A 27,390-nucleotide genomic window follows, 5' to 3' on the forward strand; every position below is an offset into this window, starting at 1 on the left:
TTTAACTTTTTCAGCGGTGACACTAAGAGGTTGTTTTTTTTTAATTTTCCCTCCCTCAATGGAAAATTACTGTGGGATTTTCAAAAAGAAGGTGGAGAGGGGTGGCCCTTTCATCCTATAGACCCAGCCCTGCTGGTCCTCCCTTCATGTGTACAGCTGCTGCATGCCTTGGAAGTGCGCTGCTCCTCCAGCTTTCAGGGGTGTCATGGGTAAGTGGGATCTGGGGTCTTCATGGGAATGGAAGGTCCCGTGGAGTCCATTTCTGCAGCAGATCTTAATATATCCCTTATAATGGCAATTGCTAATTAATTGCAGGCATTTTAATAGCCAAGCTGATCAGGAGATACTCCAAAGGCTTAGCATCATGTTCCTGAGCCTGATGCTGACACGGAGATGAGATCCTGCCTGGGCAGGAGAAAGTGTGGAAAGAAACTTTCTGTCTGCAAAATGCAGTGAGGAATGTTTTCATTCAAGCACCAGAAGGGTGAAGGGGACACAGAAGGTTTGACCTTGGCCACAGCACTGCTTGTCGTTCCCAACCTTCTGCTTGAGTGCCTGCAAGTCTGTATTGGTTGTTAAACAGTGGGTGGCCACAGCCATGCCCACCAAGTATTGGGCTGTGCACGAAAACAGGACAAACATCCCTCTCCTGGGAGGAGCTTAGCATGCCTGGGAGGGTTTGTCCCATGGGAGAGTTGCCTGGGATTGAGGGCAAGTATGGTGTTCAGGCAGGTTCTTCAAAGGCAAGAGCCAGCACGTCCAGAGTGCCCAATCCCCAAGCCCACAGATGGGATCTCAGTCCATCTGTACCTGAGTTACAGGGTGCTCAGCACTGCAGGGTAAATGTCTCAAGTGCTGTTGGAGATGTAGCTCCTTACATCTCAGTATTTGTAAGAATTACCTAACCAAATCTCTGTGCAGCCACCAGGAGAATGTAACCCCACGTTGTCTTCCGGTCTCCACATGCCAGACATGGTGAGGGCTCTCAGAGGACTTGTCTCGCTCAGGTGGGGGCATATGAGCAGGGCTGACGGGACAGAGCAACTGTGGTTTAGACCACAGCTGTCCATGTGTCTGGAGTTATTTTTCCCAGCCTTGTGCCTTCCAGCCCCTTTCCTTGGGAGCAAATGATGTAGTAAAAACTTGCAGGAATCCTGTATTTCTGAGCATGTAGGCTGGTAATCACAGAGACAGCTGAAGCCTTAGATTTGTTTGCGTAGGCTCCTCTGACAGAGCAGACATTTGTCAGATCTAAATTCTGTTGAAAGGTATCTCATTTAGTTAATTGAATAAAAAAATTGATGGAGAAATGATAGCAGAAGCAATACCATCTGATTTCCAGCTTGGCAACCCTGACTGTCTCCCCTTGGATTTTAGTACTTCCGCAGTTTCTTTGGGACTCTGTCTCCTTTGTTTCCACATTGACTGGTGGCCAAATCTCCAGCCCTGTTTAAGTCAGGGGGAGTTTTGAGCTGAATCAGAATTTGGCCTTTGAAGTGCAAGTAGTTATTTAATGTTAAATGGAGTCAAGAGACCATTGTGCTGTCTAGATACTTGTAGCTTAAGTAGTGTCTCCCACCAGGTACCATATCCTTGCAACAAAGGATGAGCGGAGAGGGCCAGAAGAAGGATTTCCCAGTAGCTACAGCATTTTTCTGGGGTAAATTCTTACTTTTCTTCGAGGTGTTGCTATGTGATTCAAGCTTCAGCTGTTCCTCCCTTCGGCATTGCAAACCCAAAAGCCTGGGTTGGGAAGTGCCTTTGGGCTCCTGCATGATCTGGTTCCCTAAGCTTGGTGGGTCACCCCAAGCTACTATCTTGGCACCTACACTCCTGCCCGTGAGCAAGCGTGAGGTTGTTTCCATCAAGTCAACCCACAGTGGGTGCATGTAGTAGGTTGTCCTGGTCACCATCTTGCCCTTTCCCAGGGTTTTCTATGTCCCCAGCACCTTGGTCACACCTGAGACTGGTCATCCCAACCTCCCAGGCTTTGCAATGCTGTGTGGTCAAAAAAGTTTTAAGATCTGGGCCCTGTTCTCCCTGCTTTGGCTCTTCTTTGCTGCAGAGTCCTATTTCTTCTTGGTATTTCTTCTTCGCTGGGGTGTTGGGAAGATAAAAGCACACAATGAGTCTTTGCCTGAATGCTGGATGGTTATCTAGACCCCTGCCTGCTGCCAAGTCACGGACATTGCTTCTTGTTTGCCTTCTCCTTCCTTTACTTTTTTATTTCTTGCAATTTTTCCCCCAACTTGTTTAACTCTGGTGTTTTCCGTCCTGTGGTCAGTGACTGCAGAGATTTGGTTTGTGTTTGCTCTGCCCCTTGCTGTGGGGATATTGCCTTTTAGCTGTCCTGTACAGGGACGGAGCTGCCTCTCCTCTTCTTGTCCTATTGCAAAAGCCCCAAACTGAACAATCTTGCACATTCCACATTGGCTTAAATGTTTGGGGTGGTTGTTGTGTGGGGTTTTTTTTAATCTTAAACCTTTTTTTCTTTCAGAACCTTCAAACAGAAATGGTTTGGTTTATAATATCATTATGTCTTTAGGAAAAAAATATCCCTGCACTCATTTCTTGCAGGAATTTACAGCAGAGGTTGGTTCCCAGCTCATTTCCAGGCATTTTGCCTTACCTCTGCTTAAATTAAAGCTTCATCTGTGTGTAACTTCATAATTTCTTTGCAATATTTGTAACTTAAATACAGTAGCAGCCTGTCTGGCTTATAACCCAAGGCCGAAAGTGCACCCAAACAGTTAAACTCGGATGTTTGAGAGGAGAGAAGAGCAAACCCACAGAAAGCAAAAGCTGAATTAGATCAGCAAAACTCTTGCACGCTTAAGCATGTGAGGGCTTAGTACTAGATAAGGGTTTTAACTAACTTTTATTTTGACATTACCCTCTTAATAAGTGTTGCTCTTTACAAAGTGGTTTATGTGATTGCGTTACTGAGAGGAAACAAAGAAATGCCAGGAAAACTTGATGTGGAGAATCTGTACTCATAAATGCTTGTAAGCTCCGGCAAACAGGAAAGCTTCCCCCATCTCCCTTTTTTTTTTTTTTTTTTTTTAATTCCCTGCCATTCACCTTGCAAAAAAACCCCAAAAAACACACACCCACCCCCCAAAAAAAAACCAACCCAAAAAACACCCCAAACAAAAAACCAACCTATGTTGAATATTTCAGAAAACTGGGTCTGGTGGACTGAGACTAAACACTAATTCCTTCCTTCCACTGCCACCACAAACAAGCCTCTTCCTTCATCCTGAATTCGCCAAACACGAGCCCTTGCTCTTTATGGTTAAGAGCCAGTTGGCCTTGGAAAATAGGTTTTAACTCCTGGTGCCAAGGAATACAGATTTGATGGGCAGATGGCTTTGGCAGGCAGAGTTGGGGAGTGTTTAGCCTCTGACCATTGAAATGTATTTGTGAATGGCCGCTTCCTTTGTCCGAGCGCCCTTAGCTGAGCAGTGCCAATGATGAATATAAAATTAATTGCTATGTGACGGGTTTAAAATAAACACTGCCGTTGATCTGAATGGAGGCAGGGGGTCGAGGTAAAGGCTGAGGCTGAGCAGGGGGATTATAATGAGTACAAAACCAGTATGGGTGCAGACTGGTGTGGTCGCTGCAGCCCTTGCAGTTGTTTCCCTGTTTAAAGGTATGATGCTGGGGAGATGTCCTGTGTGAGCCTCCAGCGCTGCTCCCAGCAGCCCTGTAGGGAGCCGAGGATTAAATCATCCCGTGTGCTCTCAGAGACAATATTGACTGTTAAAAAGGCAGTGAGCAGGCAGGGAGCTGCTGCCATGTTTAGGGCTAACCCTGTGCTGTCCTGGGTGAAGGCAGCCTGTGCTAGGACCATCTCCATCTTAATTGCATCCTTGATGATGTTTCAGCTCTGCCTTCTCTGCTCAGGACAGTCATGCTGCAGCCTATGCAGAAATCTGAAATATCCAAGGCTGCCAAAGCATTTCTTCCACTCATCCATTGGTTTTCTGGTTACTTGCCATCTTGTCTGCTTGTTAAGGCCGGTACACAATGTCTTGCTCACCCCTTCTGAGCTGTTGTAGTCTCTTGAGCAAACCATTTGCGAGTAATTCCTCCTCTTTGTGGCTGTTGAATTTCTATGTTACTCATTCAGAGCTGTATTCACATAGCCTCCTATCTGGAGGTAATGGTACTGGCTCCTCATGCTGCTGGAGCAAAGTGTGGTCCTCAGCTTCTTCATCTGTGTCTGCATCCTGTCCTGGTGTAGCGATGATGAAGGGCATGCATAAAAAAGGGCCGAACAAAACCATTTGGTGTGGACACCTCTTTTACTTGGTAATTTGGGTTTTGGCTTTATTTTTCTGCTTAGAAATTCCTATTACACCTGAAATGGTTTGCCGCAAACCAATGTGTGTTGGTACAGCAGAGCTAGCAGGCAAGAGGAGCAAGCAATGCTGTAGGCCAGGTGTATCAGGACCTTCTTAGATCTTCAGAAAAAAATACTCCTGTTTTTTACTGCCTGCCTGACTTCCCATTGCTCAGCTGGGACTAACCAGGTCTTCCCTGGTTTAGTGTGGAAGCAACACGGAAACCACAGAAACCTAGGAAAAGTTTTCCTGGGAACCAAGGTCATGTTATCTAACTGTTCATGAAAACTTACAGCTGAAATATGCCTGGTTTTGAAACAGAATTAGAGGCATGAGTTGGTGCTAGGTTACATTGGATGACAAGAAAGTGGCTCCTTGTCTGTGGTAGGGAGACCCACAGAGCCCACCCACCAAGGGCCAGGCTCTTTGGTGGGACAGATGTGTTTACCATGCAGAAAAGGGTGAACTAATGACTTCCTTTGACTTTCCAGGCGACAACAGAGACTTCCTGGTGGGAACAAGTCTCAGCAGCACGCAGATCATCAGCAAGGTGGCACCAAACACAATAGGGACCACCAGAAACTCTACCAAGGAGGCCAGGCCCCTCACTCCTCAGGCAGGACAGGCCACCATGGCTACAGCCAGAACCGGAGATGGCACCACAACCAGAAGCACTCGCCTAATGACAAAGAAACGTACAGAAACGCCAAAGAGACTGAGAATTTGAAAATCGAGGACACCTCCGTCGGCACGGTGCATATCCCCATGGAGACGCACCAAGGCCCCGAGGCTGTGGAGAAGCAGTCTCAGCAGTACAGCCAGGAGTCAGAGACCAAGCGGAAAGACAGTATTCATGAGCGCATTGGGGAAAGGCCCAAGATCAATTTGCTTCAGTCTTCCAAAGACAGGCTGAGGAGGAGACTAAAAGAAAAGGTATTATTTCCTAGGGAAACATTGAGTTTCCCTTTTTCCAAGAGTCTGGCTGTTGGCCATTCTCCATACAAAGGGTGGGGTGGGCTCAAGGGACCTTTCCACGAATGCACCCAACTTATCTTAATCTCCCAGTGTCAACACTTCTCTTGAAGTGTCTTCATGCTTCCTCAGGAGGCCTTTTATTGACACAGCGCTAATGCCCTTGGCTTGACTTCTTGGCTGAGGCTGCTGCTATCTTGAGTTCTCCAAGAAGGACTGAACCTCTCCCCCTACCCACACAAAGACCTTTGGGGAAGGCTGGTGCACACGTGAGCTGCAATGTGGGTGCTCCTTCCCTGACAGTTGATCCTTGCTGACTGCCTCCTGCTCTGCAGAGCTCATCCGCTTTGCAAAGAGGGATAAAAAAGGCAATTTGTGTCTCTGCATTTACAGATCTAAATCCCAAGCTTCAGCTTTTGAGTGCTGAATAGTTGGAGTCAGCTACTTAAAGTTGATATCCATTTATCACAGCAATGAATTGAAACGCCCTTATCCTCCCCCTTCCTTCCAACAACCCAACAATAACAAAACTATTGCATGCAAGTGACGGAGGAGAAATCCTTTTTGGAAACAATATTCAGCCTCAGATTTCTGAGGAATTTGGAGATTATATCTCCATTTGTCCCCTGTGAAACTCAGATTCTTTCTCTTAAGATTCTTTTGTCAGACTGGAAAATGCATCCATGGGGCTATCTCCAATAAGATTGCTAAAATGTATATGTTCAGGTTATTTTTGCTATGCAATTCCATGGGAGTGCATGTTGGAAATGTATACCTTTGGATGCATTTGCATTTACTGTTTATGTATGTGGCATGAGGGGGAGGAAGAGATTTTTTTAGTTACTTTTATGTTCTTTAAAGCAATGGGAGTATAGCAGAGACTTTCATAGAGTATTCATTTTAATGCTCTCCCTGTGGATTTATACTTTTATAAGAAACACATCACATAAGCACCCACTTTTGGGTGGGTGTTGTCAACACAACTGGCCTCCTGATGGGCGTTTTTGACAACTCCAACTGCTGGTTGGTGTTGGGGTTGTCTGAAAAACTGCTGCAGGTTTGAATTGTATAGCATGGTTTAAGATTGAACTGGAGGAGAAGGGAGCAGACCAGAGCAAGGAGGTTGCATGCCTTACTCTGGGGAGAAGGGGCAAATGCAGAGTTAAATGTTGAAAAGAAGTTATAAATTCTGTGGTAATGATGTGAAGTGAAAAGTGTAAAGAAAGAAGTGTAAAGGAAAGCCAAGAATTGGAAAAGTTAAGAGTTTTTCTAATGCTGGGATTATGTGGCATCTTTGATCTCAATTTTGATCATTACATATATTAAAAAGTAGATATTTTTTTTGGTAGGATTGTTATTTGAGCATTTTGCAAATATCAGTGCACTTTCAAAATGGAGGCAAAAAAATGCCCATTGTCACCATGTTGCAGACACCCCCAGAAGCCAGTCCCAGGTGCCAAAGGCAGTCGGAGGTGGTCAGACCTTGGCACCCTGGCTCAGGACCCTTGAACATATCTTCTCCCTGAGCCAAGGGGGAGGACTCTGGGATTGAGTGCTGTGGGAAATGGAGAAAGAACATTTCTGGAGTAGGAATCGTTCACTTGTGGTTTTCAATGCTGAGATGAGACCGTTGATGCTTTGATTTTTCTCTCTGCTTATGTGTCTCCCCAATCCCCTTCCCCCTTTGCTGTTTGTGGAAGGACAAGGGCTGATATGTCTGTTTTTTCCTTGTGTAACAGATGCCTTGTCTTTCCCTTTTCATGGACCAGGACAAATTCATGGTGGAAACCACCAATCCTGAAAAAACCAAAATGGACAAATTAATTGAAATCCTCAACAGCATGAGGAATAACAGCAGCGATGTTGACTCCAAGCTCACCACCTTCATGGAGGAGGCCCAGAACTCTACCAACTCTGAGAAGATGCTGGGGGAGATAGTCAAGACCATCTACCAGAAAGCGGTGACGGACCGCAGCTTTGCTTCTACAGCAGCCAAGCTCTGTGACAAAATGGCCCTTTTCATGGTGGAAGGAACTAAATTCCGGAGTCTGCTCCTCAACATGTTGCAGGTAAGGAAATAGAATTAGTTGGTTAGATGCCTGCAGCTTCACCCCACCTGCTCTTACCATGTGTTTGGACAGGAGCTGAGCTGTTACCAAATTCCTGTTGAACCCAGATGATGGGAGAACAGAAGTGTAGTCTGTGCACATCTTTCATGGTTGCTATAGATAACATGGTGCTGAGGGCATCGTCAAGTTGCTCGTTGTTCCCATTTCATGAGCTGTACGTGGAATCATGGTATCTCACACCAGATCCTACGTGTGAAATTGAGTGGGTTGCTTGTGGCAGCATCCCCATGGCATGAAGAAAAGTGAACTTGGAGGGTCTTGCAGTGGAGGGTATTTGCCACTCTTTGGCTGAAGTCCATCTCAGCACCAGAGATACCAAGTTGAGTTGTGGTCCCTGAGCAGGCTGTTGGTTGTGTCACCCGGCTGAAGTGCTCGCTCCTGATTTCTGATTGCAACCTGAAATTCTGAAATAATTTGTGTATTTGCTAATTATTCTGAGTGACTTGTTTTATTGATATATGCAGAACTGGTTGATTGTTTAGCTCCAAAACTGTAAGTGACAGCAAAGTTGGAGAGGAGAAAAAAAACCTGGCTCTGATAACTGGTCCATGATGATGGTAGATGATGAGGAAACAGGTCTGTCCTCAACTGCCTGCAGTCTGCTGGGGGGAGCGCATTTTGCTGTAGTGCTGCCATCAGAGGCAGGGTTGCTTTCTGGGGAGGGTGTCACGTGGCCCTCCATCTTTCTGCCTGTCTGGAGACAGGACGTGAGCTGAAACTGTGAATTTCCATCCTTAATTTAATACGCATTTCCGTTTGGCAGTTCCCACACATGTATGTGTCGTCTGTGGCATGTACAAAGCTCTCGTTTCATCTCTGTTCTCTGCACATGTTTGGTGTCCAGCATTGCTCCACTTTTTGATACATCTTGCCCTTCTTGCTCACGATGGAGATTGTCCCTTGGATGCTGTGCCTGGCTGCCTGTACCTTGTGCGGGCTGAGCTGGCTTATAGGCAAGATAGCAAGCAGGGAAATAAGGAGCAAAATTAAATAATGAAAAATCAATATTTAAGATTAAATTTTAATATCAAAATTAATATCTAAGATAATTCTGAAAAGTCACTGGTCCGGTTTTGCTTCTCTCATTGCTCTGGGCACGTATCAAACACAGTATCTCTCCCTGTGCCTGCCCTTGGGTAGCACACACATTTGCCCATCACAGGTACCAGGCGGTGGGGTTTTTTCCCAATCAATTTATTTCCAAAGGAATTATAAAGCAGGAGGAGACGAATTGCAGTCAGATCAGTCTCAGATTTAGCAGCAAGGGGATGGAGGGGGCTCTAAACCCTTTGTGCATCTCACTCTTCCCATGCCAGATCACGCTTGTATCTTCCTCTGTTTGGCTGAGTGATGCTGAGTAAATCCAAAAGTCCAGGAGCAATGACCAGGGAGCAGCAGGGTGTTATCCAAAAATTGAGGATGATGGCAGTCCTCCTGGGTTAGGGAGGACTCTTCCAACTGGCTTTCTTCTCTTGCTCCAGTATTTCCAACCTTACCAACAGACCCAGTAGACTGATTTATGTGACAGCATCATGCACAATAATAACTGGCTTCATATTCAGCTCTTCATAGCAGGAGTGTAGGATAAATAATATATCTTACATCTCCAGAGAGTCCCAAAGTGCTTCCCAGGAACATGTAGCTAGTCTTGGTGTGATGGGATCATGATGTCCATGTTGTGGAAAGCCAGGAAGAAATGAAATGCAAAGAATGAGCAGGGTGTGCGGGTGATTGAGTTCATGTGCTGGAACATAGAAAAACATGCAAAAGGGATTTGTTCAGCCCCAAACCACACATCTTTTTAAAATGTCTTGGTGGGGCAAAAGGTGACAGATCACTACAGGTCAAAAGCAAAGTGCTGTGTGAAATTAAATAATTGAACATTTCCTTTCTGATAGTAAAGGGGTTTGACTTTCTCCAAGCACAGTTTGTTTTCCCAAGCAAAATAGTTGGATGCATTCACACTGATTCATTAAATACTCTGGTCAAGCCCTAAACTGGAAATTTTTGTGATGCGTTCAGGCTTGATAGCCCTGGCTGGAGACAGACCCAGGTATGAAGCACAAAAGACTAATTGCAGCTGCCTCGATGCGAAATAAGGGGATTGATGATACTGATAAATTATATATTATCAATACCAATATGATATATTGAATAATATATGGATATTATGGAGTGACATGGATATCATATTGATATAGTAATTTATCTATATGGATATATGGTTGATGATACAATGTTGATATGTCCATATCAATATGATATTTTTATATAAGGTTGATGATATAACATTACACAGCTCCAGTACTGACCTCTCCACCATCAGATATTTTTCATCAACCATTTCTAGATACTTTACCATTAATTAAAAAAAACATATATCGTTAATAAAACGCTTGCTCCAGAGCTGGATTTATGTCTCTCTAGCACCTTTCAGACTAATCTGATCCCCGGACATAAGGAGCTCGGCTCGCCAGGCACCAGCGAGCTGGGGAATTACTCTGCTGGGGTGTGATAAATCGGGATCAACGTGATCCCCCCTGTGCTGCTGACGCCTAGGTCTGGACTGCTTGCCCCTGCATATGCTCCTGGCATATGCTCCTGTTTTGTAGGGGCTTGTTTGTCCCTTTCTCTCGGGACTGTAATGGCAACAGCTCAGCCCCACCAGAGGATCTCATAAATGAATGCATTAACCCATTGAGCCACCCTACCAGCATCCCTATACCCCACCGGACCTTAAAACAAGCAGCGATGGGTTTTCCCACAAAACAGGCACTAAACTACCTTTTTAACCTGTCTCCTCTTGTATTGTCAGCTGCTGAAAAGGTGCTCGTGCTCAGGGGCTGCACACATTCGCAGCTTATCTCAGGAGACTTGTTTTGATCCCAAAACAGATGCCAGCACTGCAGCATGGGAACGCTGTCACATCATCCCCCTCCCTGCCGGCAGCTCATTGAAGGAGCATCCTCCTGGCCAGTGTTGCACCATTTCAGGCTCTAAGGGGATCTGTTGGAAAACACTGATTTCAGTTTATCCCTCACTCTGTGTTTTGGTCCCAAATCTTGGCTGAATCTTGAATTTGGGTGCTGCGAATCCTCCGGGATGCTGAAGGGAGATGTGGAAAGGGGTAGTCATGGGGTGGGCAGCTGGGCAAGCTCAGGGAGATGCTTGCAGGGTCTCAGCACTTGGGGGGGGTTAATTTGGGTTTGATTTTCTGCTCATGGAGTTTGGTTTGGTGTTTGGTACAAGGAGCAATATTGAGCTGTGTGAGCCCTTGGGATTGACCTGACTGAATTGGGTCCAGGGAGCTTGGGCAGATAGGACCATGCAAGAACATCTTGGTGGACACATGTATGGTTTCTTCACCCCCTTTAGAAATACCTTCTTAATTAATAAATTGAAAGTAAGCATGTTGTGAGAGGTTTTTGCTTGTCATAGTTTTCACTCACTGGCACATCCAGGCTGCAGTGCTTTTTTTTTTTTTTTTTTTTTTTTATTAAGTGGGGGAGGGTTAAGCAACGTGCCACAAACCCTTTACGTGTAACATAAGTTGGAGTATTCCTCTGTTGAAACGGCCATGCTCTTTATAGCAGAGCTATGTCTGCATCTGAGCTGTGCAGAGCCAAGTGTATTATTAGAGTGGACATCACTGGGACTGTAATTGTACACTGCTCCCCTTAGCAACCATAGCCAACAACACATCAAACAGAAGGCTGATACCTTCTTTTAATAAAAACAAAAAAACCACACCACGAAATGAACATCTCGACACAGAGCAGCAGAGCCTGCTGCAGAGCGCATGCTGGTGTGCAGCCATAGCCAGTGCCTGGTACGTCCCTGCCGTTGGAAATGCCTTGGTGCCAGTGGAGAAGGGCTATTTCTGCTGCATACCCTATAGTATACCCTACTGGCAACTCTATGGCATACCCTAATGCATACCAAATTGCATACCATAATGCATACCCTGTGCTATACCCTGTTGCATTCCTTATTGCATACCCTATGGTATACCCTAATGTATAGCTTCTGCATACTCTACTGCATTCCCTAATGCATACCTTAATGCGTACCCTATGGTATATCTTAATGCATGTCCTAATACATTCTCTGTTGCGTACCCTATGGTATATCCTAATCTATACTCTATGATATATCCTACTGCACACCCTGTTGCATTCCCTAATGCACATCTTCATGCATACCCTAATGAGTACCCTATGGCATATCCTAATGCATGCTCTACTGCACACCCTGATGTGTACTCTGTTGCATGCCCTATTGCACACCCTATTGCACATCGTAATGCATACCTGTGCAGGGTTTCTTCATCATCTTAGTTGAATCTCTTAATGCCCCAGAAATGGTCCGCCCTTGGTTCGGTGATATGCTTTGCGCTGGTAGAAACTTGAGTCGAACCCAGTGGGTTTTGGCAGAGGTTGCACTTGGGTTTCAGTGGGCTCATCTGGATTTAAAGTAGTTGGTGTGACTACTTCTGGAGGGGCTCAACCAGGGAGGTGGCCAAAAATCTGTTGTTGTCAACCCAGGCAGAGGATGGAAGAGGAAAATTTAGCTTTAATCCCTTCTTGGGATGTAGATGATGTGGCATTAGGTACTGGAGAATTCTTTGATTCCCTTCAGTAAATCAGGGTGCCAAGGAAAGGGTTTACTGTGCTGAGCATGATGATTTGGGAGGAATGAACTGAAATCCTTCCTTTCCTGTAGGCTTCCTCTTTATTTGATCAAACAACATAACCTCCCAGTGATAGCCACCCTTTCTGCATCATAGGCATTGTGAGGATAAAGACACCGGGGGGATACTTAGGACGTGGAAGTAATACACATGATTAATACTGAAAGGCAGATTTTTTCCCTCCTTAACATGATTAAGGTCTAGGTCTTTGGTGAGGAACAATTTGTGGTTTGACAGTGGCAGGAGGATCTGAGTGCAGCTGGAGAGTATCTGACCTGTACGCTGTGTCCAGCATTGACCGCAAAACCCATTGCCCCTTTCTGTGGCTGTTTTTAATTCAATTTAGTTACAGATGGTCCAGTTTGTGCACAGAAGGCACAGTGGTACCACTTGTCTCAGAAAAGACATTGCCTAGGAGATATCAGAGAGGTTGCTTCACTGAAAGACAGGAGGGAGAAAAAAAGAGTCCCAAGGTCCCTGGGGCAAACCCTAAAGCCATAAAGGTGCGCATCTTGAGTGCCACCGCTGCGGTTGGTGAGGGTTTGCATGCTTGGCTCCATGGAGCAGCGCCACATCCATCTCTTTGATCTATGCATGAGCCCAGCAGTTGCTGCCTTGGGTTTCTCTTCCAGAAGGGTTTGATGAGCTCTTCCCAAGGTGAGGTGGCGATTCAGTAGGGAAAGCCTCCTCGGCTTGAACTGCATCCCACAGCTCTCCTGCAGGGGTGAGGGACATCTGGGTGGTGAACCTCAGAGCTGATGCGTGCAATGGGCTCTGGTGGCCCCGCAGGAACCCAGTGCAGGCAGAGAGATGGCAAATGATGCTGCCTTTGTGTAAACCCCTTCATTTAGGGGTTTGCAGAAACTCGCAGAGCTTGAAAACCTTTTTCCTTACATTTCTGTGCTGATGTTGACAGCGCTGTCCTGTTTTCCTAAACTGCTGTGGGACTCACCGGTGAAAACTGCCTGCTAAATGCAGCTTTGCAGATGGAATTTATTTTCTGTATGCCCAGGAATTCAAAGGCCATTCTAAATTCACGCACACGCATATGTATGTAGTATATATATGGGCTTGCAGGGGAAAGGGAATGCAGCCCCATGGGTGGCTGTGAGGAGCATCCCTAGCTGCCTGCATCCTCCTACTCTCAAGCACGGAGAAAAGGAGGAGCGGGAAGGAGATGCCTTCCCTCTCATTTGCCCCTAGTTGTGTCTCTGAAGGTGCTCTGTAATTCTGTAACAGAGTATTTATTATTTTATTTTTATTTTTTAAATGTTTATATATTTTTAGTTTTATTTTAATATTTATTGTTTTGTTATTTTGAATAATTTTATGGTTTTATTCTAATTTTTCAATTATTTTGCCTAGTCATCCAGGGCCAAACATAACCCATGCAAGTGTCAGCAGCGAGCAGGAGAGGGAGCCAGGGGAGCGGGCTGGCACTCTGCCCGTGCCGGCAGGTGAAGGGAAGAGCTGGGCATCAATTAGAGCTGGCCGCGCTGTCACCCATGAGACTGGCCAAAGCATTGCCGTCTGCCCGGAGTAATGCAGCTCGCCTGGCTTTGCCATCGAGGTTACGGGAGCTGCTGCCAGACAGGTTCCATGTGGGTCTGTGAGTTATTGGAGAGCCTGGGATTAAATATCAAGCTGCGTGCTTTAAACTTGCCGCTTTTCCCAAGTGGAGTGGTGGCTGTAGGAGCCGTCCGGCCCCTTCGCAGCCTTTCCACGATGCAGGAACATGGTGGGGGTGAGGGAGCGCCTGTGCATCACCTCCTTGGGGGCTGATGGTGAAATGAGGGGGGTTTTAATGGAGCACAGAAAGGGGTTTAACCCAAGATCAGGGGTTTTAATGGAGTGCCAAAAAAAAAGGCAACAATTCCCTACTGATAGGAAGGAGGGGGCAGGGACAGGAGCTGTGGCGCAGAGGCACTAGGAGCCCTCTGAGTTGGGAATAGCTGAGCTGCACCCCAAGTTAAATTGACTGTGAGGCTGCACTGCACATCAGTCCTCAGCCCAAGCCCAGGGGTGGGTTTCAGGGCTCACAGCCTCGAGGAGCTGAATTGCAGCTGGAGGTGGCCCTAGGGCCATCGATGTACCAGTGGGCAGCACAGGGGATGCCATGAGGGTCGTCCCCACTGCCCTGCCAAGTAGCCGGGGGCTGGAGTCCATCCAACACAGCCAGGCTCGTGGCTGTGCACAGAGAAGGTGTTGAGTTGTGAGTAGCAGGGCATTGTGCAGCTGAGAGATTGATGGGAAGCAGGGCTAAGTTGCATTAAAAAAACAAACACAAACCAAACAACAAAGCCTTAGGATTGAAAGAATGGCATATTTGACCTGAATTCAACACACTGGTAAGATTTTTATTTTGCAATGCTCAGGTGTGTTGTGAAAAAATAGCTATCAGCTTTACTCCATAAATAAGTTGTGTGTGGTTTCTCCTGGCTCCTTTTGACTCTGGAGGGACCAAGGCTTCAAGGCTGTGATGGGGACCAGCCCCTGCTCCAGCACGTGGTGTGACCTCAGGGATGGTACTTGGTGTCCTATCATCTCTGCTGGCCAGTGAATAGCCTATCTGGGCATCTTCCAGTGGTGGTGGGACTCAGCGGAGGTTCCTCTTGGTCCTGCAGTATGGTGGTGAGCAGCGTCAGCATCCCCGTGAGCATCCCTGGCTGAGCTGCTGCCTGCTCAGAGTACAGCCAAGTTTAGACCAGGGGCCTTTGGCTGGTGGGACCCGTGCACAGCCTGTGCATGGACTGTAGTGCAGAAGCAATGAGGAGCAGAGGCTCTGCCGGGCTCTAGGTGGAGACTGCAGCCTGCCTGCAGCTCTGGGCCAGATCCGGGCAGCAAGCTACCTGTTGGGTGGGCTCCTAGCTGCTCCCAGCCATTTTGCTGGTAGATGAGGATGCTGGAGGCCACACAAGGTGCCCCTAAGGCTTTGGTAGTAGAGGGAGGGGGGAACAAAACCTCAAAATCCATTTATCCATTGAATTAGAGGTGAGGAAAGGACACCCCTCCATCCACCACACTGGAGGAAGGGGGGACACTTCAGCATTGAGATCTCCTCAGACCAGGCTGGACTGGCATCAGCTCCGGCTGTCTGTTTTCTCCTGAAAGGCTCAAATCCAGTCCCGGGATGTGGGAGCATGTTCCTGCCAGCCCAGGGATTCAGCTGGCCTAAGGCACCCTCCTGCCAGACCATCTGCTCCTGCCTACTCTGGCATAAATCCGGCTCAGGCTGCTGCAGCCACCCTGAGGTGGGGATTTCGGGATGCTGTGGGGTTGGAAGATCCCTACTGCTGCTATCTACAGCCGCCCTGTCATCTCCAGCCCTGCTCTTAGCTGGTTCCCTTTGCCCGACCTGGGGACAGGAATTTTTGGAGGCTCATTGGGACCCTACAATGCATTGCCCTGCCTGGGACCCATCATGCAAATCCCCACGTTCCCCCTGTCACTTTGCAAGGGGGTGAAGCATCCTTCTGGTAGAGGAGTGTGCTGGAGAAGCAGGTGCCAGAGACTTCGCCTCCTGAGCCAAGGCCAGAGCAGATGCAGGTGCCAGCATCACCCCAGAGCTGGGGTTTGGCTAGAAGGATGCTGGAGAATACAGTACCTGTTTTTCTTTCCTGAGAAGGGGGGAAAAATGGGATAGCTTGTGCTTTGCCCATCCCTGGCATCACTCGGCCGTGGGTGCATGGGATACAGGGGATGCTCTTGTGCTTGCCAGCAGGAAATCTTCTTTTTTTTTTTTTTTTTTTTTTTTTTTAAGAATTTCTAGCTGAGCCACAAGAATTTGTGCCAAATTTAGTTTCCAACTGAGGGGGCTTGATTGACATGCTCAAGCCCAGGCTGCCCCGAGTGGATTTTGGCTGGTCTTTATAGCTGGACTGCTGTGGTGGCACCTCGGAGGGATGGTCCCATGGGACCTGCAGCGTGGGTAGCACAGTGTGGGCACCCTCAGCATCCCCTGGCCAGGCTTAGGCTCAGGTTTTTTTCACTGCTGGATGTTTTTGTGCATACCTACCTGTCAAAATCTGGATTTGGAGAATCAATGCTGCCATGGAGTCCACATCTCTCTTATCTCCCCTGTGGGTATCATTTTGCACAGCCTCATCTTTTCCTGCTGCTGACATTTAAACAAGCAAATGCAACATGCTGGTGTGAAGTGGCTTTGGTGGGATGAGTCCCAGGAATGGAGGAGCCGGAGGATATGCAGTGGGTGAGGAATGAGACTCATAAGAATTGTTTCACATCCCTGTCCCATGCCTGGCTGGGGCTGATACCGGTGTGAAACACAGCATCTGAGTCTTGAGGACAGGAGCAAATGATGCATGGCTAGATGATGCCACCCCATCATGACACACCCTCTGGTCTCATCAGCAGTGCTGCCACCTGTGGGTGTCCCCCCTGTGGTCTCCCCCCTTGCCGAGCATCCAAAACCAGTTTCCTTTTTCCCTCCCAGTGATAAATTCCTCCATTTTTCTTTCTTTTTTTTTTTTTTTTTTGTTATTACTGTTGCTCTACATATTATTTTTTTAATAAAGAGGGGCTAGGTGGAGCAGTGCTGGGAACCCAAACCCAGCGATATCACCCCCAGTCCAGGAGCAGCAGGAACTGGAGGGGGAAGACAGTGAGAGCAAAGTGTGCACTGGCTAAGGAAATAGTGTTAGGCTGGAAAAACAAAACCTTTCCATTTCTGCTTCATTGGTAAGAGTTTGGTGTGTTTCCTTGCATATATTTAATATTCCAGTAGTCTTACACGGTGATGCTGACAGTCAGCTGCTCTGCCAATATGCTGCAAAATATGCCATGGTAATCATGAGCATCCCTTTAGAGATAGAAAGTTTGGAGGGATCGAGGTATTTTGCAGTTTAATGTTGTTTTCTGCAGCTTTTTTCTATAATCTCAGCTGTTCTGGCATGGATGGGCAGCTTTGGAGGTGGTGTTTGGTGCTCCATTCCTCCATGCTTCAGGGGATAAGCAGAGAAGATTAATGCATCTTTTACATCCATTTGAAACAAAATAGCCAAATACAACATTTCCTATAGCAGAATCTCCCTGGCTTCATAGGATTCATAAATATTAGCCCCTGAGAAAAGATTTTCTGAACTCTTTTGTGTAAATAACATTTTTTAGCAGGCTGGTACTTCACCTCCAGGTCCTGGTTTTCAGTGGTGGCTTGTCCCCCATCCCAGGCAGCCCAGAGCTGTGTTTCCAGCATGGAGCTCCAGCACTGAACCTGATGCCCATCTTGGCCACGGCGGTGGAAGAGACAGAGTGAAAAGCAAGTGGAGGAGATAAGAGGGTTGTCAGCCCCTTTGCTTTCCAGCATGTTTGTTCAGAAATGTTGAGTGCTGGGCCAGAGCCACCACCTCCCTGCAGACTAAACAGTTGCAATGTTTTCTCCCATGACTGAAAGAATTTAGAAAAGGGTCCCGGTATGAAACTTTAGATGAACTCTGGGTGTCGCAATATCTCTGGCTGGGAGTCTAACTCTTCCAGTTCCCTCCTCACCCATGCAGTTCAGGCTCTGGGCAGATGAAGGGAAAACCCATCCCACAATGATTTTGCCAGCTGCCTGCATGACCCCCCATGCTCTCCCACCTGTCGTGATTTCATGCATCCATCTTTCTGGTTTTTGGAGGGATTTTTTTTTTTGCTTTCTTTTAAAGGAGAAAGCCCAGATCTCTGGCCATAGTGAAGCTCTGGGGTCCTCAGCAAAGGAAGGACATGGACCTGTTGGAGCAAGGCCAGAGGAAGCCACCAAAATGATCAGAGGTTGGAGCACCCCTGCTGTGAGGACAGGCTGGGAGAGTAGGGGTTGTCCAGCCTGGAGAAGAGAAGGCTCCAGGGAGACCTTATTGCAGCTTTTCAGTACTAAAAGAGAGCTTAGGAGAAAGATGGGGACAAACTTTTTAGTGAGGCCTGTAGTGACAGGGCAAGGGGTAATGGTTTTAAACTAAAAAAAAAAAGGTAGATTTAGATTAGATGTTAGGAAGAAATTCTTCCCTGTGAGGGTGGCAAGGTGCTGCCACAGGTTGCCCAGAGCAGCTGTGGGTGCCCCATCCCTGGCAGTGCCCAAGGCCAGGCTGGATGGGGCTGAGAGCAATCTGATCCAGTTGCAGATGTCCCTGCTCATGGCAGGGGCTTGGACTAGATGGCCTTTGAAGGTCCCTTCTGACCCAAACCATTTGATGATTCTATAATGCTTCATGCCTCTTGGACCTGTTTGTAGATATCTGTGTGCATTGAGGTCCATCCAAAGGCTGTTTGCTTCCCTGCACCACCCAGCTCAGGGTCTTCCACTTCAGGGGCAGGTTTTGGGGCTGAGGGAAGCCACCAGGCTTCATTTGTCCATCAGTCCTGGCTTGTGGAGAAGCAGAGGTCAAGCCTTGATGTCCTACACTCCCCAGCCAGCTCAGCAGATTGGTGGTCCCACCCTGCGGTGAAGCACCATCAAGCACATACTCACTAGAAAGAGCTTAGCATCCCACAGGGAGAGCATCCTGCTGCCAGCTCCCAGGCACCCAGGAAAATACCTCCTAGGACTGAGCTAACGTAAAGCAGGTGCGTCTGTGCAGAAAAGCTCCCAATGGCAAACAGGGTTAGCTGACTGCTTTTTTTCCCTGCCTGGTTTCATTCATCCGTGGGCAGACTGGAATTTCAACAGGTGCAGCTTCATTTTAAATGCAAGCAGAATTTCTCCAGTTGTGATGTCTGGACAAAGCAGCACCTGCCTCCATGGCCACTTTTCCTCCTTTTATATCCCTCTTTGCAAACTTGGCCTGTCCCAATAGACCTTTTGGCACCTTTGCCTTATAACAGGGGTCCTCAAACTTTTTAACCAGGGGGCCGGCACGTGGATGCAGTGGCAGGCAGTCATCTGCAGCTGCTTGGTTTCCCCCCCAACCCCCGGCGGGGGTTGGGGGGGGGTCTGTAAATACCAGGGGCCGGATCCAGCCCACGGGTCATAGTTTGAGGACCCCTGCCTTATAAAGAGGACACATTGCATGTGCAGAGCTTAAAATAAGAACACAGCCTGCTGGCAAGATCTGGCTGGTCCCTGGTGCATCCCAGTGGGCTGCAAGGTAGGGCAGCCCTGGCTGTGGCATTTGCAAGCAGGATCCATCCATCAGCCTCTCTTGGCGTCCTAGTCACCGCCCCAAGCTGGCATTGGGCATGGAATGGGCATGTTTTCAGGCACAGAAGTGGCCTCTGAGCAGATGTTGTGTATGGTGTTGGGGCTCAGACCTTGCCCTGATGTGAGGAAGGGCTTGAAAACTGCATGTCGGACCATCCCCACCCCTATAAAGCATCCCCTATACACTTGTCTGGGGGATTTCTTCAAGCCAGCATGGTTTTACACAGAGTTCGTGCTTTGAGGAACATGACCTGTGGGTTGGGAGATTTATATTAATATATTTTTACATTTTTTCCATTCCCTGCTGTAGATGCTGGGATGAGCAGGGATCCACTGTGCTTGATCCCCTGTCTTCCTACTACCTCTTATGTAGCAGGGAGGGGATTACTGGCCCGGGGATAGGATGTTTTTGGGGACATGGATGCTTTGCCCCTGTCTGCTGCCTGGGAGAGGACTCACGGTGTCTCCCAACATCCAAGAGTAACCCAAGGTTTTCCCATATACACTTGCAAAAGCAAAGGGCACATTGTTGCCACATGGTTCCTGCAGCAATGGGACTTAATTGAATATAACAAGGATCTGCAACACTCCTGGGGACCAAGCCTGCCAAGCAGGAGCTGCCTCCGGGCATTACAGCCCTGGAAGGCTGTCTCAAACAGGCACCCTGGCTGCTCTGATGACAACCTAGAAAGGAAATTAATTTGTATTTCTTTGTGGTCCCTTGTCTCCCCACCAGTCCCTCTCCACGGGACTGAGAGGTTGGCTTCTGGCTTTCAAAGGTATCATTACTTCCCTGTGTCCATGTGTCCTGCTGGCTGTCCGTGCCTCTCTGCTCGCTGTAAGGGCTGGCTGCGGCAGATGATGGCATTTTGCTGTGTGATTGTGTCCAGGTCCGTGGGATAACAGGGCTTTAAAGAGGTGATAAACTGCTGTTATCCAGCTGAGCTGACACCCTGGCACGTGTTTGGGAATCCAGAAAGGTGCTAGATAAGAAGGGTGGCAATAAAAATTAAGTAATGAGGAAGACAACCCTGTCACCTGGGTACCACTGGAGGAGCTCCCAGAGCATCCCACTCTCTCTTCCAGAGTACTTCTGCTCTGGGCATTATCCCACTTGAAAATTATTTGGAGGAATGGACCTGTGATAATATGGTATAAGTCTTGGTAACTCAGTGGAGATGCGAATGTGTTCTGGTTCTGGAAATAGGATTTGCTCCAATTTGGTGGTAAGCTGTGCTGACCTCTGTGCTGACCTGTGGGACACAGTATCTTCTCAGGACGTGGCCACATCTCAATCCTGATATTTTCCCCTCCACGAAAGAAAAGGAGATAACACCAGGGGATTTCCTTTGGGCTGCCTCTTCTCACTTTGCTTTCTCTGCACTCAGAGGGTCATTAAAGAAGATTTTTATACCAGGACAGAATGTTGTTTGTGGTACACAGACCGTCCTGCTTTATCCTCTTGGTCATCTCACAGCTCCCACTGAGACAGTGCTCAAAGATCTCTAGCAACTGCTAGTTAACAGCAATACTTTTCTGTTTGCACAGCCATCATTATGTTCCCACCTGGGTGCTTTAAACCTCAACTAAATCAATAATTAACTGCTTGCACCTCTGCAGCCCCTGAAGACCTCAGAGACATTGCTAGCTCAAGCTGTGAGATGTCCGCATGGGGTGGGTAATTGCTGTTGCTCCCAGATTTGGAGCCAGATGGAGAGGCTGTGGTGAGACCAGGGGCAGGAGGTTCCAGTGACCACCTGCTTGGTCACCACAGGCTGTTTGGGGACATGGGAAGTACCACAGCTCCTGTTGGCTCTGCTTATCAGCTGCCTCAGTTACCCAAACCTGAAGAATTTAAAACTCACGGATGTTCCTAATCCTGGGAGTTTGTTCAGCATTTCCTTTAGATGAACCAGGAGTTTTCTGACCTTACTTTCCTCTTCCTGCCCAAATCCTTTTGAGAGGAATAAGCACCGTGTCAGTCCGATGGATGGTGGGGAGTTCTTATAGAATTGGTTAGTGGCATTTAATGCAAGTTATATATCATCTGGTGGTCAGCTGATGGGTGGTAGGTGCCCACAGGGTGGTGGTCACAGTCCTGGTAAGCTAGACCTTCACCATGTCATGCATTTTGGAGACCCCTGTGATTAGAAATGTTCACAGAGCTGTGGCAATCATGAAACCAGGTCCATGCTGAAGGCCACTAGTCAGATTTGCTGCCTTTCCAAAGTGGCCAAAACACCCTAAGAAGTTGGTGCATGTTGATCTGGTGCAGACCCAGCCTGGAGGAAACAACGTGATGAAAGTCTGTGGGAATGAAATGCCTCATGGCTGGGTGAAGTCAGGACCTTTGCAAGGCTGAGCACAGGGTGTCATCCTTAATTTAAAAGCTTTATCTGCTTTAAGTGTCAATAGCTCCTTTATTGGAGTAATAATAATTGCCATGATTTGCATGTCTGTCACACATCCCAAAGCACTTTGCAGAGGAAGATGAGTAAATCATAAATCAGGGTGCAGAGGTGATGAGAGCCCACACAGGACTGGAAATTAATCTCAGTCTCCTGTGTTACTGTTTCCCAGTCCCACATGGAAGCTGTTGGCTCAAAGCAGGTTTTCTATTATCCTCTTACTCTGTCTTATTGTCCCTGTGCTGGCAGTAGCACAGGCAGGGATGGTGCGGTGGGATCTCGGTGTGGTTTGGTCCTTGGAGAGCATCAGCAGAGTGTAGGGTGGAGAGGCTGGGAGTGTTGCTGAGAGTAGTTGGAAGAAGAGCAGATGGTCTTCCTCATCTCCCACCACATCTGGTGATTTAGTACAGCAAAGGAGCTTGTGTAGTGGTGTCCATGTGGAGTGAGATGCTCCTGTGGGTGGTAGCTCTGCTTCAGAGGTGCTCAGCAAGACCCCGAGCATCCATGGTTGGAGGTGTTTGATTGTTGCTGCACTCTCCAAACTAGCCAGCTGCAACAAGGTCTTTTACCATCTTATACCAACACACTCTTCATGCCAGTCCCTCTGCTGCCTTCTCCTAGCCTCTCCTCATCCAGGACACATGTTCTCTCTGCTTTTTCCTCCCCTCTCTTCCTCGGCTGCCCAACCACTTAACAGAACCAGCCACAGCTGCACCTTATCTACATCAGCCAGCCCACAGTTGTATATTATCAATGTTACTTTAACCGAGCTTCATTATTCTACATTTGATCTCTCCCTGGTGCTGTCACAGGTTCCTCCAGCACCCTCTGAGCCTCTTCTGAACGCCGGTGCTATAAACTACTCAGCTCACTGGGTTATACCCCTCAGAAAGCAAAGCTGCACTCCAGAACCTCCTACAAGCCAGGACTTACATAGAAGTATTATTTAAATTATAAACAGGGAATAACGCAGCAACGTTAAGCCTGCAAAATGTCATTTGTTGTAGACCTTTTGAGGAGGGTCTGGGGAGGGAGCAGGCAGGGGGTGTGCTCCTCCAGGAGTGCAACAAGGGATGGATGCTGTCCCAGCCCCTACCTGCCAGCTCCCTCCCTCAACCCATTTTATTTCTCTCAAGCCCTTTCCAAAGAGCCATTTAAGGCTCCAACCTTTTGTAGCGCATTGCCAGTAAGAGTAAGTATTTAGCACAGCTTCTCTCAGCTTTTTATATAGCGCCTAGCACTGATATCTAAGCATTATATATTTCTTTTTGTGCAGTATTTCTGACTCAGTATTTCCTGCCTCCTTGACAATGACTGAGTAAACAGCCGAGCTGCCGGAGGAAGAGCGCTGTGTTTACAGAGCAACAAGCCCAAATGTGTCTTTTTTTTCCATCAGAAGGTAGTGATGCTTAAATTAATTCATTTTTATCCCACGCTAAACTTTTGCCCTCTAACTTGCTGCTGACAGAGTCAGCCATGAGTTGGTGAGCCCAGATCTGGGGAAAAGCTATTTGGGACTCATCTTAAAAAAAGTGTGGCTAACTCCCAAGGGATCAATTTTCAGCTGCAGCTGTCTGGGCTAGAGCAAGGGCTTAGATCCAATGGCAAAATGCTGCTTCTCATCTCGCTTGACTCTGCTGCTCACCAAAGATGGTAGAGGATGGATTTTCCTCCTCTCCCATGGAGTAGCCAGTCCTCTTGGCTCTTCTAGCTTGGTCCTGGTTTTGGAGAGGTCTCATGTTTGGGCCAGGAAAGGATAGCATTGCATGAGCTGCATCTGCATCGAGATGAGGAGCAGTCTTTCACTTGGGTGCAAGAGTGGAGAGCCCCAAGATCAACGCATTTTCTGTTTCCCTTGCTGGCAGGAGCTTCAGCCAAGCCTAGAAAAGGTCCAACAGGAGATGTCAGAGTGTGGGCTGAGCCATAGCCCATCTCTATCATGCATGAACATGGGCCACCCCAGACCTGCCCATCACGCGTGGTGAGGCTCGATATGCTGAACATGCTTAGCCTTCAGGTTTATGCCCCAAACTTGTCCTGTACGAGACCTCTTTATATGTCCCCTCGGCATCCCCCCACTTGCTACGTGATTTCCCAATGAACTCTTCTCCCAAACCAGGCAGAGAAGGGAGGTCAAGCCTGCTACCTGGTATAAATACATTTTATTTTAAACTATAGGCGCTGAAGGAAGGTCATCCAGTAAATGCGCCCAGATTATCTACAGACCAGGGCACCCTCAAATTAGTAATACAATTCATGTTTAAAAATACAGCGAAACTGATGAAAGATAATTTGCTTACTGCCCTGACATCACCACCTAAGCATGGGGCAAGCCAATCCACAGGTTATTTTTATATAACTCTGTGAGGCATTTCCAAAGCAAAGGAAGTTCACTGGGCAGGGCAGTGACCCGGCTGTCTGGTTTCAGCACTCTTCAGCCTCCTCAAGGCTTCTGCTCGGTGGTGTGGAGGTCTGTGGGTCAGGGCATGGCTCCATCAGATGTGCCCTGGGCATGCAGGACATGGGGTTTGTGCTCTGCTGAGCCACTCTTCACTGCCAACCAGCTCTTCACCTCTCCCATGCTGTTGGTCTGGCTCATCCATTTTGGTTGCACACTCTTTGGAGAAACAGTTGGGTTGCTCTCCATGTTCTCCATGCACAGCGTGATGGGTCACGGGTCCTTCTGGGAGCACGGCTGGTGTGCAGCCAGGTGAATCGCACCCATAGCTCTGTTGACCAAATTACTTAGATGAAAACAGTGATCTCCTCAAACATGGACACCTCAAGGGGAGTGGGACACCTCTGCATGGGCAGCATTGGTGTTGGCTTGCCTGTCTGTGCGTGCCATGGTCAGACCAGGTGTCTGAAAGCCAAATTTAAGGACAACGCTCCCCAGGCCACCTTCCTCATGCGTGCTGTGACACTGGTGTAGCACCACCCTGCAGGACCAAAGCAGATGGGTATCTCAGGGTGCTTCAGGAGAGCCCTGGTGCTGCAAGTCCAGCTACCATGGAGGTTCAGCTCCTGGCAAGCCCAACTCTGTAGGCAAGTACAGTCCAAAAAACGTAATTCCTGCCTCTGGCAAGGTGCTTTCCCTACTTTGTCAAAGGAATCCATATCACTCTCCCCTTCTGCAGAGTACATGCAAATGATCTCGTTTTGAAAAATTTGGCCCGACCTGAGGCTGCAAACGGGGCAAAATTATTCCCACTGCTGTATCACATTCTGGGTGAAAATGTTCATGGTGGCATTTGCATCCATCCCACATTACATCCCTTGCTCCTGTACTTCATGGGGGTCCATCAAAGTCTGCACAAGCTTTTTCATCACTTGGGGAGGTTGGGAGAGGACCCCAGTCCCTTTTCTTTTGCAAGGGTCTTCTTCAGCTGCAAAGCTGAGGGCACAGTGGTCACTGATGTCTCTGCTGAGTGGCAACACCCGTCAGGTGCCATGGGATGAAAAAAAGAGGGTGCTAGGTGGTGGCATCCCTTCCTGCCCAGCTCCCATCCCAGGCCTGAGAGTTTGGCTTAGGTTGGTGGCTGTTTTATGGAATATTTTTGTTTGGCTTGTTGGTTTGATGAGGTTTTTGACAGAAAATATTTTTGTAAAGAGAAAATGTTGAGGAGTCAGTTTTCTCTCTTGCAAGGCTGCGGAGCGGGGTGGTATATTTGAAGCAGGAACAGGAAGGAGGAGACTTTCCTGCAGTGGCTTTTATTCTTTCCCAGTAATCTGGGACCGCAGAGCCCATGTGGTTATCCCAAGTGGCTAGGAATTCCCCAGCATGCCCCAGGGACCTTGAAACATGGCCCAGCTCCCTGGTCACATCAGTGTGGACATTCCCAGGCAGGATGGACATGGGGGCTGCCGGGGGGCATCCAGCCTGGGAGGGACAAGATGGCTTGGGGGCTGGAGCCAGCTGGGATGCTGCATGAGATGCAGGAGACAGCTCAGTGCCAGGGGATGGAGAGGTCTCAGGGCATCAGTGAAAAGCTCCAGGGTTCAAAGGGTGCTTTTTGTCCCAGGGTGGAGGTGGCTGGTGGGTGACTTTATGGATGGGCGAGGCTGGAGGTCCCCATCAGTGTAGACAAAGGGGCACGGGATGCTCTTCCTTGTGTTTTTTAATTTCTCAAAAATCAGGAGGTCATTTCTCTTTGACTTTTTAAAATTAAAATTCAAGTGAAAACTCCAGAAGGAGTAATTTGGTAACCCTGGGGTGATAACCTGAGCTGGCAAATAACTCTCTCCTCTATCGCTGCCCTGGGACTGGCTGGATAATGAAAGGACAGACTCTACAAACTCCCCCAGAGAGTCTGAAAAGACCCAACAGGATTTGGCTACAGGTTGACTTTGGAGTCGCAGACACAGTTGGGCAATTGCCTTGTAGAAATTGGTGGAGAAAGGAATTAGTCATCACTGTTTGGTTAATAAGTGCCTCGGTTCTTTTACAAGTCTTTTTCCTGCATATGCAAATTATTTTTTTTCCTTTTGTAATTAAACTTATAAATAGCTCCTCTCTTGGATCTTCTATGCATACGGTTGTGTCATGAAAATAATCATCGCGCTTTTGCCTGGCTTTCTTTAGCAGCTGCTTTACTTACCTTTGTTTCATGTGTTGTCCAGGGCATGAGAGGGAACTTTGATGTGGTGGCTTTTATATCTCCCTGGCTTTGCGGAGTGCAGCTGCAGGTCGGAGCATTCACAGGAGCAAAAAGCCCTTTGTCTCAGGCAGTAGGAATAAACTGAGATGAAAAAGATAGAAAATAATTTATTTAGTTGCTGGATTTCAAATGTGCAACCCACACTGGGAACACTCGGTGTTGAGAACGAACTCATTCTTTAATTTTCCCCTACTTAGTGTCTACTAATTTTTAGTACCAAGGAAAGGTCACTATGGAGACAGACAAGCAAAGTTGTGTGGGACATCGTGCAAGAAGCTCTGCAGCATCGCTGAGAGCCCAGGGAAACCCTCTTGGCTCTGAGTGTGATGCACTCCCTTGTGCCATCCTCTAGAAATGGCACATTTCTAGAAAAGCCTCTAGAAAGGCTTTTATTTGCTTTTCTGTCTTGCCCCTTGCTCTTTGTCACACGTTCCCAACACATACATCCCTTTTCATGCCCTGCCTTTGGGCAAACCCCTTTTTTTCTCCCCAGCTGGAGGACTAATGGAGAGGCAGCTCTCTCCCTGCACGCTTCCTCCTGATGTTGCTCCATAAATCACGTCATTTGGATAATCCTTGGTCATGGCAACCATCAGCTCAGGAGCAGGGTGACCTTTTAATGCCAAGCTCAGGCTGCCCTGATCTTCTGGTTGGGCAGGGAGACAGTCTGTGCTGTAATTTTGTGAGACCACAGGGAGCAGCCAGGCCATTAGGATGCCCCTGGCCAGACACTGGGTCTGCTGAAGATACTGGAATGAACAGGCTGGGCAGGTCCACCTGGACCACCAAGACTGGCATGGCCACCAGCTTTCATTGCATTTCCCCTGCATTTCATTTAACCTCTTTGTTGCTGCTTTTATTTGATCTTGGTTGTGGATCTGGAAAAGAGTCCCCATGTCTGTCCAAGGGGGAGGACAGAGCACGGGGGATGCTGTCTCTAGCGCAAGCCATGGCAGTTATTGCAAGGGTTGGTGGTATTTCTACAGTACCTGCTTTCTGGTGGCTTTGCTATGTTGAAATTCCAGTCACTCTGTGTGCATGGAGTAATCTCC

The 27,390-nt window shown here is 47.8% G+C and overlaps 1 protein-coding gene across 2 annotated transcripts in view; it reads left to right on the forward strand.

Moving 5' to 3' along the window:
• LOC121080636 (CBP80/20-dependent translation initiation factor-like) overlaps nucleotides 1-27,390 on the forward strand; it is a 154,736-nt gene that overhangs the window by 106,939 nt on the left and 20,407 nt on the right. Inside the window, exons 7-8 of one of the 2 annotated variants that reach the window (XM_040578783.1) lie at nucleotides 4,841-5,282; nucleotides 7,061-7,390. In XM_040578783.1, coding sequence (XP_040434717.1) covers nucleotides 4,841-5,282; nucleotides 7,061-7,390 — 772 coding nt within the window. The remainder of the gene's footprint in view (nucleotides 1-4,840; nucleotides 5,283-7,060; nucleotides 7,391-27,390) is intronic. The other variant, XM_040578784.1, reaches the window with a different exon arrangement.

This window comes from Falco naumanni, chromosome W (genome assembly GCF_017639655.2).
Source record: "Falco naumanni isolate bFalNau1 chromosome W, bFalNau1.pat, whole genome shotgun sequence".
In the NCBI taxonomy this organism is placed as follows: Eukaryota; Metazoa; Chordata; class Aves; order Falconiformes; family Falconidae; genus Falco; species Falco naumanni.